Source organism: Propithecus coquereli, unplaced genomic scaffold, assembly GCF_000956105.1.
Source record: "Propithecus coquereli isolate 6110/MARCELLA unplaced genomic scaffold, Pcoq_1.0 Scaffold390, whole genome shotgun sequence".
NCBI classification, from domain to species: Eukaryota; Metazoa; Chordata; class Mammalia; order Primates; family Indriidae; genus Propithecus; species Propithecus coquereli.
The window spans coordinates 1,000,699-1,013,372 of NW_012149619.1; the positions used below are offsets into that span (position 1 = coordinate 1,000,699).

At 41.1% G+C, this 12,674-nt stretch overlaps 1 protein-coding gene across 1 annotated transcript in view; it reads right to left on the reverse strand.

Moving 5' to 3' along the window:
• Window positions 1-12,017, reverse strand: part of UBE2G1 (ubiquitin-conjugating enzyme E2G 1) — a 97,935-nt gene extending 85,918 nt beyond the window's left edge. The window contains 4 exon segments of the mRNA XM_012652562.1: window positions 11,490-11,546; window positions 11,549-11,638; window positions 11,641-11,733; window positions 11,816-12,017. Coding sequence (XP_012508016.1) covers window positions 11,490-11,546; window positions 11,549-11,638; window positions 11,641-11,733; window positions 11,816-12,017 — 442 coding nt within the window.
• Window positions 12,018-12,674: the final 657 nt, after the last annotated feature.

The window sequence follows — 12,674 nt, forward strand, 5'->3', positions numbered from 1 at the left end:
TATATATTTTTAGTTGTCCAGCTAATTTCTTTCTATTTTTAGTAGAGATGGGGTCTCACTCTTGCTCAGGCTGGTCTTGAACTCCTGACCTTGAGCGGTCCTCCCGCCTCGGCCTCCTGGAGTGCTAGGATTACAGGTGTGAGCCACCACGCCCGGTCTCATGCCTTGTAAATTTTAAATGGTGTGCTTTCCTGAGTGCATGATGGAATCCCACTGCATGTCACTTAATAGCTGGTATCTCAGTGCTTGTGTTCAGGTAATCTTTATTTAACTTAGTAATGGCCCAAGTGCAACAGTAGTGATGCTGGCATACTGTGATGCAAGAGTGGTGATGCTGGCATATTGTTATAATTGTTCTATTTTACTATTGTTATTGTTAATCTCTTACAATGCCTAGTCTATAAATTAAACTTTATCACAGGGATGTATATATAGGAGAAAACATACAGTTTAGTAGTATCTGCATTTTAGGCATCCACTGGAGGTCCTGGAAAGTATTTATCACCCAAGGATAAGGGGAGACTACTATACTCAGATTTTATTACTCATTTGTGTGTGTGTGTGTGTGTGTGTGTGGCTCTACGCAATTTTATAACATTTGCACGTTTGTGTAATGACTATTAAGATGCAAAACTGTTCATTACCACAAAGATCTCTGTTACCTTACAATCACACATCCCTCGTGTTCCTAATCCCTGAAAACTGCTAATCTATTATATAGTGCTATAATTTTGTCATTTCAAGAATTTTCTATCAGGGTACCAAGAGCACGCAATGTAGAAAGGTCAGTCTAGTCTCTTAACAAAATGGTGGTGGGAAAACTGGATATCCACAAGCAAAAGAATGAAATTGGACCCTTATCTTTACATCACATACAAAAATTAACTTAAAATGCTGTCCAGGCACGGCAGCTCACACTTGTAATCCCAGCACTCTGGGAGACTGAGGCAGGAGGATCATTAGAGGTCAGGAGTTCAAGACCAGCCTTAGCAACAGCAAGACCCTATTCTCTACCAAAAACACAAAAAATTAGCCAGGCATGGTGGCTCCTGCCTGTAGTCCCAGCTACTCAGGAGGCTGAGGCAGGAGGATCACTTGAGCCTAGGAGTTTGATGTTGCAGTGAGCTATGATGATGCCTCTGCACTCTACCTGGGGCAAGGGAGTAAAACTCTCTCTTTAAAAATAAAATATACACACACACGCACACGCACACACACATACACACACATATACACATACAAACTTAAAATGGATTAAAGACCTAAACACAAAATCTAAAATTATATAAAATATAAGAGCCAGGAGAGCAGTGGCTCACGACCATAATCCCAGCACTTTAGGAGGCTGAGGTGGGAGGATCACTTGAGGCCAGGAGTTCAAGAACAGCCTGAGTAACATAGTGAGACCCCAGACCTACAAAAAAATTAAGGGGGCAGGGGATAAAACATAAGAGAAAAGCTTCATGACATTGGACTTAGCAATAATTTCTTGGATATGACACCAAAAGCACAGGCAACAAAAAGCAAAAATAGACAAACTGAACTAAATCAAACTTAAAAACTTTTGTGCATTACAAGACACAATCGACAAGTGAAAAGGAAAATACAGAATGAGAGCAAATATTTGCAAATCATACATCTAATAAGGGGTTAATATCCAAAATATATAAAGAACTCCTTCAAATAAACAACAAAAAAAATCAAATAACCTGATTTTTTTTAATGGGCAAACACCTGAACAGACATTTCTCCAAAGATGACGTATCAATGGCCAATAGTATCTAAAAAAATGTACAACTTTATAACCATCAGAGAAACGCAAATCAAAACCACAATAAGATATCTCACAGCCATAAGGATGACTACTATCAAAAAAACAGATAGTAACAAGTACTGATGAGGATGTGAAGAAACTGGAACTTTATACTATTGGTAGGATTATAAAATCATGCAACTCCTATAGAAAACAGTATAAAGATTTTGCAAAAAATCAAAATAGCACTATCCAAAGTAAGTTCATCAATTGTAACAAATGTTACATTCTGTTTCAACTGACAAAGAACTAAAAAAGAAAAAAATAAAATAAAATAAAAAACAAATGTTACATTCTGGTGGGTGATGTATGTATGGCAGAAGGTATATGGGAAATCTCTGTACCTTCTACTCAATTCTACTGAGAACCTGAAACTGCTCTAAAAAAAAAGTCTATTAAATGAAAAATAGGACTACCTGTATGATCCCGCAATCCCACTTCTGAGTATATATCCCAAAAAGTCAAATGCAGGGGCTCAGAGATACTTGCACATCCGTGTTCACAGAAGCATTATTCACAAGAGCCAAGAGGTGGAAGCAACCCAAATGTCCATCCACAGATGAATGGATAAATAAAACGTGATATATATATATATATATATACATTCATTCAATGGAACACTATACAGCCTTGAAAAGGAAGGAAATCCTGTCATATGCTACAGCATGGATGAATGACTCCTAAGGACATTATCCTAAGTGAAATAATCCTGTCACCAAAAAAACGCTGCATGATTCTACTTACATAAGGTACCTAAAGTAGTCAAATTCATATAAACAAAGGAGAATGATGATTTCCCCCATTCCCACTGCAGGAGAGAGAAGAGGAGCTGTTATTTAATAAATAGAATTTCATATTTGCAGGATGAAAAAGTCCTAGACATCAGTCTCACAACAATGTGAATATACTTAACACTATTGAACTGTACAATATGGTTAAGATTTAAAAATGGTTAAGATCCTAGCTTTCGTTATGTGGGTTTTTTTTTACTACAAGAAAAAATTTTTATACAAATGAAATTTTACAGTATGTAACCTTTTGAGATTAGCTTTTAGAATTTAGCATAATGCCCTTATTTTTTTGTCTATTAATAGTTTGTGTCTTTTTTATTGCTGCATAGTATATTCCATGGTATGGATGTAACATACCACAGTTTATTCACCCACTGAAGGACATTTCATTTATTTCCAGTTTTAAGAAATTACTAAGAAAGCTACTATGAACGTTCACATACAGGTTTTTGTGAAGACTTAAGTTTTCACTTCTCTGAAATAAATATCCAAATGTGTAACTGATGGGTTGTATATTAAGTACATAATTTAGTTTTATAAGAAACTGCAAACTTTTTTATAGTGGATGAACCATTTTACATTCCTACCAGCAATGCATAAGAGATCACATTTATCGGTATCCTTGCCAGCATTCAGTGTTATCATTTTTTTAAAAATGTAACTATTCTAATAGGTATGTGGTGATATTTTATTGTGGTCTCAATGTGGATTTCCCTAATATCTAATGATGTCAAACATCTTTTCATTTGCTCATTTGCTATATGTATGTCCTCTTCAGTGAAATGTCTGTTCTTGTCTATTTTCTAAATGGACTGGGTTTTTTGTTTGTTTTTTACTGGTTGTAGGGTTCTTTATATACTCTAGTTGCAATCAGTTGCCAGACAGGTAGTTTGCAAATATGTTCTTCCAGTTTGTAGTTTGTCTTCTCATCCTCTTAACAAGATCTTTCACAGAAAAAGTTTTTAATTTTGATGATGTCCAGTTTTCCAGTATTTCCTTTTATGGCTCATGCTTTTGGTGTCATGTTTTAAAAAAAACTCTTTGTCTAGCACTACTTTGTTTTGAAATAGAAACCCTAATAAGTACATCCTTACATGAGAATAAGAAAATAATAATGCAATCAAAGCATAAGCACATTCAAAAGCAAATCAAGGCCAGTGTGGTGGCTCACGCCTGTAATCCTAGCACTTTCGGAGGCCAAAGCAGGAGGACCACTTGAACCCAGGAGTTCAAGACCAGCCTGGGCAACACAGCAAAACCCCATCTCTAACAAAAAATAAAACAGAAATTTAAAAGACAAAAGCAAATCAAAACAGAGTGTCTCCTTACATAAAGGCCATTTTTTAAAAAAATTCCTATTTGATAAACTTATTTAAAAGCAAGCTTACTTTACCAGATTAAAACAAAAACAGGTGCCAGGTAAAATTTTAAATAGGTTCTTTGCTGTTTCCACTTTTAACATATCCTTAACTAATAGAAGAGTTGATATGAAAAGCAGAGAAAGGGCTGTAGTGGTTTTTCTAAGTTATCAGGCATGAATATAAAGTTTAAATAAAAGGTAAAATATTTCCATTTACAAAAATTAACTTGTTACAAATTTTCTAGAACATAATTTCACAAAAAGAGGTAGACACCTCTACCGCAACAGCAATAAATTATATTTTTTTTTTTCAGAAGTTTCTCTGAGGGCCAGAATCAATGGAACAGTACTGCTAAAAATTTCTGACTTACTCACATAAGCCTACACTACCTTGCACTACGGGGAAGGTTTAAAATGCTATATTTTCACATTTAAATATCTTATTTCCTGGAATTGCATTTTATTCTTTATTCTTTCACATTTATCTGTTCATACATACCAATAATTCATCTTCACTACCAAAAATGTTCGTACTTTTCTGTACCTGAAATGCCATTAACCGTATATAACTACACCATGTTTACTTTGCCAAGCTCTTTCCACAAGCACACACTTTCTTCTCTGAAAAGTTATTTCCTATAAACCAATGAAAGATGACACTAAACGGACCCTTAGAAGTCATTTAAATTCTACCAAAAGTTTAAATTCTACCAAAATTTTTCTCAATAATTAAGAAATGTCAAATTCTTCATCCTAAATTGAACTGATTCCATTAAAACAAACGAACACTTGATATTTTACTTGTGAAGCATGGGCATAACCACACTACAGTTTACTATCAATTAGTGTACTCACCCCCCCCTCCACCCCCTGCAAAAAAACAACTTGCAAACTTGCACTGACATACCAAGCCCAAACAATGCAGGGATTGAAACTCATCTTGACAGTACAATCAAATGAAAAGGAAGCCAATTATCAGATACAATAGATATCACTCTATTAATAATTAAGACAGGCTGACACCTATAATACCAGCACTTTCAGAAACTGAAGCAGGAGGATCACTTGAGGCTAGGACTTGAGACCAGCCTAGGTAACATAGTGAGACCGTGTCTTTACAAAAAAATTTTTTTTTAAATTAGCCAGGTGTAATGGTTTGTGCCTACAGTCCTAGTTACTTGGGAAGCTAAGGCAGAAGGACCCCTTGATCCCAGGAATTTGAGGTTACAGTGAGCTATGATAGCACCACTGCACTCCAGGTTAGGGGACAGAGGGAGACCTTTCTCAAAAAAAATAACAATAATAATAATAATAATCGCTAGCACTCTGGGAGGTTGAGGCCAGAGGATTACTCGAGCTCAGGAGTTCAAGACCAATTTGAGGAAGAGTGAGACCCCATCTCTACTAAAAATAGAAAAATTAACCAGGTGTTGTGCATGCCTATAGTCCCAGCTACTAGGGAGTCTGAGGCAGGAGGAGGATGCTTGAGCCCAGGAGTTGGAGGCTGCAGTGAGCTAAGATGACACCACTGCATTCTACCCAGGGCGACAGAGCGAGAGACTCTGTCTCAACAAAAATAATAATCATCATCAAAGCATCTTATTTCACAACTATATGTGGAAGTATCACAAAATATAATGTGTATTAGCTTAAACCATACAATAAAACTATATACTTTGGCACTGCTTTACAGTAAATATAGATTATACTAGTATGCAGATAAATATTACACCTACAAATTGTAGACTTAGTTCAACATTTTAATATATTCAGCAGTTATTTCAAATTTAGAAAGTGAGATTGACTATGACAAAAGACAAAAGACAGGCTGGGCGCAGTGGCTCACGCCTGTAATCCTAACACTGTGGGAGGCCGAGGAAGGTGGATTGTTTGAGCTCAGGAGTTCGAGACCAGCCTGAGCAAGAGCAAGACCCCATCTTTTAATTAAAAAAAAAAAGAAATGAAAAATTTAAAAAATAAAAAAAAGACAAAAGATAAAGTATGTTTCATTCCAAAGTATATTATAGAAAATTAAACCACTGTGTTTATAAAAAAAATTCATATTATCAAAAATATTCACGGAATAACAAATTATTACTTGAATATTACTTCATAATGTTAAGAAAATTCACTTATTCACTAAAAAGTTAAGGTTATTTTAGATTCTATAACACATCAGATAAATAATTCCTTGGTGCTCCCTCAACTACAGAGACTGTAAATCATACATTACCCCTTCCCCAACCAAAATGTTGCATTTATGCTTTTTTTCAGACAGGGTATTCAGAACAATATATAGTAGCTACATTATTTCTGTAACAATTTATGGATATAAAAATTCCCAAACTCTATTAAACAATTAGTTTGATGCAATGTAAATTTAAGACTTTTCTTCCATTTCTAAATGAGTTAACAACTGTGAACTGTTTTTTTTTTTTTTTTTTTTTTTAGACAGAGTCTCACTCTTTTGCCCGGGCTAGAGTGAGTGCCGTGGCGTCAGCCTAGCTCACAGCAACCTCAAACTCCTGGGCTCAAGCGATCCTCCTGCCTCAGCCTCCCAAGTAGCTGGGACTACAGGCATGCGCCACCATGCCCGGCTAATTTCTCTACATATTTTTAGTTGTCCAATTAATTTCTTTGTATTTTTAGTAGAGACGGGGTCTCGCTCTTGCTCAGGCTGGTTTCGAACTCCTGAGCTCAAACAATCTGCCCGCCTCGGCCTCCCAGAAAGCTAGGATTACAGGCATGAGCCACCGCGCCCGGCAAACAACTGTTAACTGTTAATAACCAAATACTACTCTTTCTGCTTATTTAAGACTGTTAACATTATTGTAGGTCAGAGTGCCAATATATTCTAGAAAGGCCAGTAAGACATATTAAATCTTTTTAATGCCTCCTTTGAAGAATATTCTTTAAATAGCCTATGAACACCAGGGCTGATAATGAAAAACAGTGTATCAAAAAGGCAGGAACTAGGATACCTGCAGGTGGTCCTGAGGAGGAATAGCTTAGGGCACCGTATAGTGTGGCACAGAATGGCCAGCCTCACAATCACCCAAAGTGCTGCTTTAAAAATTGGATTCTTGGGCCCCATCAAGACTCTTTGGAGATGAGGCCAGAAATCTGTGTTTTTACAGACTCCCCAAGTGCTTCTATTGCACACTGAGTCTGAGAAACACACTCATCACAACAACCTGCTTACATGGATAGCCAGGAAGTCACAGATTCTGGAATTTTCCAGATTACTTTAAAATACACAATCGAGATTTCTACAATAAAAGAAACCCAATTATTTTATTGTTCCTGAATAAAGGGATTCTTCTCCTTAGTTCTGGAATGCCTATGAAAACATGGAATGTCTATGCATGCCTATGAAAATGTAACTAATGAAAATCTAAAAACCTCAAGTGATCTTAAAGAAAAGAAAACCTACTACTTATTCCTTATAAATACTTGTCATACAGTAAAATTTAGTAGGGTTAGGATAGGGAATGAGTCCAATTAGTCCAAAATTTTTTCTCAGAGTTAACTGTCAACACTAAAAAAGGCTTAGTCCTACCTTTAGTCTATGACATTAATTTCAAAGACATTTACCTTGATTCTGCAGGATGCTGGCCTTAAGTTGACAATGGCTAAAATACACTTTTTATGGTTACCTAAGAATCTCACTTAATGTGTGTTAAAGATCTTAATGTGTGTTATTTTGTACACTTGTATTAAGATAGCATAAACAAAATTAATTTTGAATATTTAAATATTTAAAATCCTATTTCGTGACTGTATTAATTACTGCTCCCTGAGAGGCAATATACCCAATCAAAAACAAAAAGTTGCTAAAATAAAAAGGTCCTTTCACCATAGTCCCAGCTACTCGGGAGGCTGAAGCAAGAGGATCACGTGAGCTCAGCAGTTTGAGGTTGCAGTGAGCTACAATGATGCCACTACACTCTACCCATGGCAACAGAGTGAGATCCTGTCTCAAAAAAGAAAAAAAAAAAAAAAAAGGGAGGTCCTGGTTCTAAGAGCACCACTAGAAGCACCTATGTGATCATGGGTAAGTTACTTAGCCTCTCTCTAAGGCTCTTTTTCCTTAGTGAGAGGATTAAATGAGATAATATATGTAAAGTACTCAGCACAGTGTCCAAGTTAGTCCTCAGTAGACATCAGCCCACATAAACACCTGAAAAGATGTGCATTTGACAATGAGGGATGTTTTCATGAAAAAAACATGGGGCCAGGGGTGGAAAGACTATACTTTTTTTCACTCTTCACTTTTTTAGCCAATGCATATAATATCTTTTCAAAAAATAAAATTTTTAAAAACTGGCCGGGTACCATAGCTCATGCCTGTTATCCCAGCACTTTGGAAAGCCAAGGCAGGAGGATCATTCAAGGTCGGGAATTTGAGACCAACCTGGACAACATAGTGAGACTCCATTTCTACAAAAAACAATTTTAAATTAGCAAGTGTGATGGTGTGCCTGTAGTCCTAGCTACTAGAGAGGGTGAGGCAAGAACACTGTTTGAGCCCAGGAGGTTGAGGCTGCAGTGAGCTATGATCATGCCTACACTCCAGTCTGGGAAACAGAGCAAGACCCTGTCTCCCAAAAAACAAATTTTTTTAAACGAAAAAAAACAAATTATCTCTTGTGCCGGAGGACTTCTTGGTGTTTAACATAACATACTACGAAAGCTGATTTGCTGCTACTGAATTTGCAAGGAGTAAGTCATGGTCTAATAATATCCACAAAGAAATATACAACCTATCTGATTTCATGAATGTTAGGTGTTCTCACTTGCTTCACAATAGCCATAATGGTCTACACTAAAACACCTTAATCCAGTGGTTTTCAAGGTGGGATGATTCTGTCCCTCAGGGGACATCTACCAATGGAGACATTTTTTATTGTCACAACTGAGGGGGCATACTACTGGCATCCAGTGGGTAAAGGCAGGGAATACTGCTAAACATTCCTAATGCACAGTATAGGCCCCACAATGATAATAGGCTCAAAATATCTGTAGTGCCAAGGTTGAGAAACTCTGCAACCCTCAGGAACCACTTTATTCAACTCTGAAAGTAGCCAGGTTCTTCTTTACAGTTACCAGCAAAAACACTCCCAATAAATTCTCCCAAGTAATGAATTAAAATCATTAAGGACTGGCAGACTAGGGGCTGAATAAATATAGCCATTGTTGGCCACCGTTGTAAGTTTCTGGAATTCTAGCAGCTAGAATTACAGGTTTGTGTATCTACTCAGTTCAATACATTTCAAGATTTTTAAAGCATTTTTATCAAACTTTCCAAAAGTTCACTCTAAATATTTCAATAAATTACATACATTTTACCATTCTTTCCTGTTTTCAAATGATATTTTAAAAACTGCAAAGCTCAAACAATATACTAAAATAAAACAAGTCCTTTATATTAGTGTGTAGTTATCAAATCTTTCTAAGACATTTGATGTTTTTACATTTCAATTGCCTTGGACTACTACTCTGTACATATTGAGCACATTAATTAAAATCCTTCAAAAATTTAAGAAAATATTAAGAACAGTTCCATTGTTTCTGATCAAGAAGTCAAGAAATCAGCAGCAAAGTAATTTTATAATGAGGCCTCAAAAATAGCAAACTAAATCCTCCTCTCTTCGACTTTAAAGCATATTTTAGTGTGCCCTATCAGATAATCAACCACTAACAAACACCTCTGGGAAGTGTTTTATCAATATTTGGGATTAATCTTGTCAAAAAGAGTGCAAAACTGAACCAAGTGACCATCAAAATCTAGAGTTGGTTCACAAATGGGAAGGAAATACTTTTGACTTATTGCTACTGCTAACAAGTTATTAGTCAAATTTTACTTAGTAACTGCATAACTTGTTTTACCCCTTTTAAAATGTTTATTTTTTTCAGTTATGTAAGAATTGAGTACTGTTTTAATCCTGATTTAGTACTTTAATAGTCTAATAGTTCACCACATAATAAAAAGTTATTCTGAGTAAAGAAATCTTAGGGAAACAAAAGAAAATCTTAATTCCTTCCTCCAAAACAAAAAAAGTACATAGAAAGCGTGTGTTTGTAAATATAAGATGCAATAAAGGTATTTTTTCATTGTTTTTCCAATATAGTACTCGTGATAGATGTACTGTAGTATCATTAGAATTTCTCCATTCACTTCTGAATTTCTCCATTCACTCCTGAGCATCTAGAACTTTAGCACTTGTCCAAACCTGCTTGCTCATAGTCTAATAATAAACCTAATTATACAATCTGTAACAGCCCCTGACAACCTTTTCCTTAAGAAGCCATAAAGGTGATTTAACTAACACCTCAAACTCCTAGTAAATCTATTTCAAAGACACATTTCATCATTCAAGCCTTTGGCTTCTGCAGAGGGCTAGGGGCTGCTAGCTTTAAAGCGGCGAGTGTGAAGTCGCCTGAACTGAGAATGACACACGCTGGGCGTTGGACAGCAGGGGTAACTGCTGGTTCATTTCTCTTTAAATCTGGCAGCACGTGGGGCGGCATTGTGAAGCCACCAACCCGCCTCCCCCCTTCCACTCCGCACACGTACGTCTCCAGAGCGCATGCTCCGCTCACACAGTCCTAGCAGAGTAGGAGCCAACCCCCTAAAAAGTCAACCTGGAAGCCACAAACGGCCGGAGGCCGGGACAATGGGGGAGGGGGAACGCAGGCTCCTCCGGGGAGGCAGCCCCGACCGCCACCCCTAGCCAGAGCGGGCGGGCGCACCCCCGGGGGTCTGCAGGCCTGCGCAGGAGCCGAAATCGCGGCGAGCACAAAGCCCCGAGCCGGCCAGCGAGCGGCTCTCCCCTCGCCCGCTCCTACCCTCCCCCAGCCAGGCGGCGCAGCCGGAGCCCGTGCCAGGCGGAGGCAGGCGAGGCGGCGTCCCGCACCCCGCCAGGTTCTCAGACACCCGCGCGCCCGCGCCGAGGCCGCGGAGGCCGGCGCTTTTGTTGTCGGCCACAACTCCACGGACCCAGCGCTGCCCGGGGAGAAGTTTTGCGCGCCTCACCTACCCGGCCAGGAGTCAGTCCGTTTCGCCCACTCTCGCTGCCCGCCCCCGGCTCTGACACCCAGGCCAGGACTCGCAGCCGCGCCGGGCTCAGACGCTCCCGCCTGCCCCCGGGGTCCGCCGGCCCCTGCCGCACCTGAGCCCGGGACCCGCCCCTCCAAGGAGAGCGGCCCGGCCCGGAGACTGACTGCCCCTCCCCCGCAACGTCCCACCGCACAGTGGGGGAGGGGGCAACCTCCTCTCTGACCCCCTGGACGCCAGGCCCAGTCCGGGAGCCAAAGCTGGGACGCGCGTCCCCGCCCCCAATGCCCTCCGGAGAGCCAGCCAAGTGCTGGGCCGCGCCAGGACCGGAGCCTCGGGGTCCCCACCCTCACAGGCCCGGTCCCTCCCAGCCGTCCGGCGGCCGGCCCAGGAGGAGGGGAGGAGGTACCGGGCAGCGGCTGTCCGCGATCGCGGCCGGGCCCGGCGTCCTGCCGCCCGCCCGCTCACCTGCCAGCTGTCTTCGCAGTAGCAGTGCCGACTGCAGCTCCGTCATCCTCCTTGCAAGGGCCCGGGCAGGCGCCGGGGCTTTCGAAGGGCCGGGGACAGGCTCTGGGGGCGGCTGGAGCAGGGTGTGCTGGGGAACCCGGGCCCCGCGACGGAGCGCCGAAGCCGAGGGAGGCCGGGCTGGGACGGCGGTAGCGGCGCCTCGCTGCCGGTGCGGGTCCGCTGGGTTCAGCTCTTCTCACAGCGACTCACGCCCGGAAGGGGAGGGTACCCCGGCCGCCGCGGCGCGCACTGGGACTTCGCTCGCCCGCTTCCCTCCTTCAACCCACCCGTCGGCCCCTCTGGTGCCTTCCCCGCCACTGCCTCACTGCGCTCAGGGCCGCTCCGCGCAGGCGCGCTGGGCCTGCCTACTTCGGAAGCGGCCCGCCCGCTAGCCAGACCCCTCTGCCTCCCTGCACCGCCCCCGGCGGCGGAGTCCCGCCCCTTGCGCGCAGTTGCCCCCAGCCGCCGCCATCTTTGGAAGGTCGACATGCGGCGGACTGCGGAAGCCTCTGCTGGTAGACACCCCGCGAACGCCATGACAAAGAGGTCACGGAGGGTCAAAACTGTCCAACGAGTTGAAGCAGGTGGTCTGGGAGCGAAGGGGCCAAAAGAAATGGTAGATGTCTAGTTGTTGGCAAGCAACCAACAGCCCTCTGACACTGCACACATGGTGTGCGAATTAGTCATTGTTAGAAAGCCGAACTTAGTACTGGTGTGCCCCATTTTAAGCAACCTCCAAAATAGGGACTTAATATGTGCTGATAATTCACTTAAAGAGTGCACAAAAAAAATCTTGAAATAAACAAAATGTCCTGCATCTTGTAGTACGAAACGATTCAACAAATCAATAATACTCCCATGAGTAAGGAGAATTGACATTAGCAAAATCTGAACTATGCAATTCAAACTACCATCCGAAGACCAAGGGCAGTGGCACACGCCTGTAGTCCCAACTACTTTGGAAGCTGAAGTGGGAAGATCCCTTCAGCCTAGGTGTTTGATTCCGGCCTGGGCAACATAGGGACACCCCCAGTTCTTCAAAATAAAAGAAAAAAGAAAAAAACTATTATCCAGAAAGGCATCTTCTATATAAAGTCAAAGTGTGAGATCTAGGATTTGGAAAAATCAACCTTACTCAACTCTCCA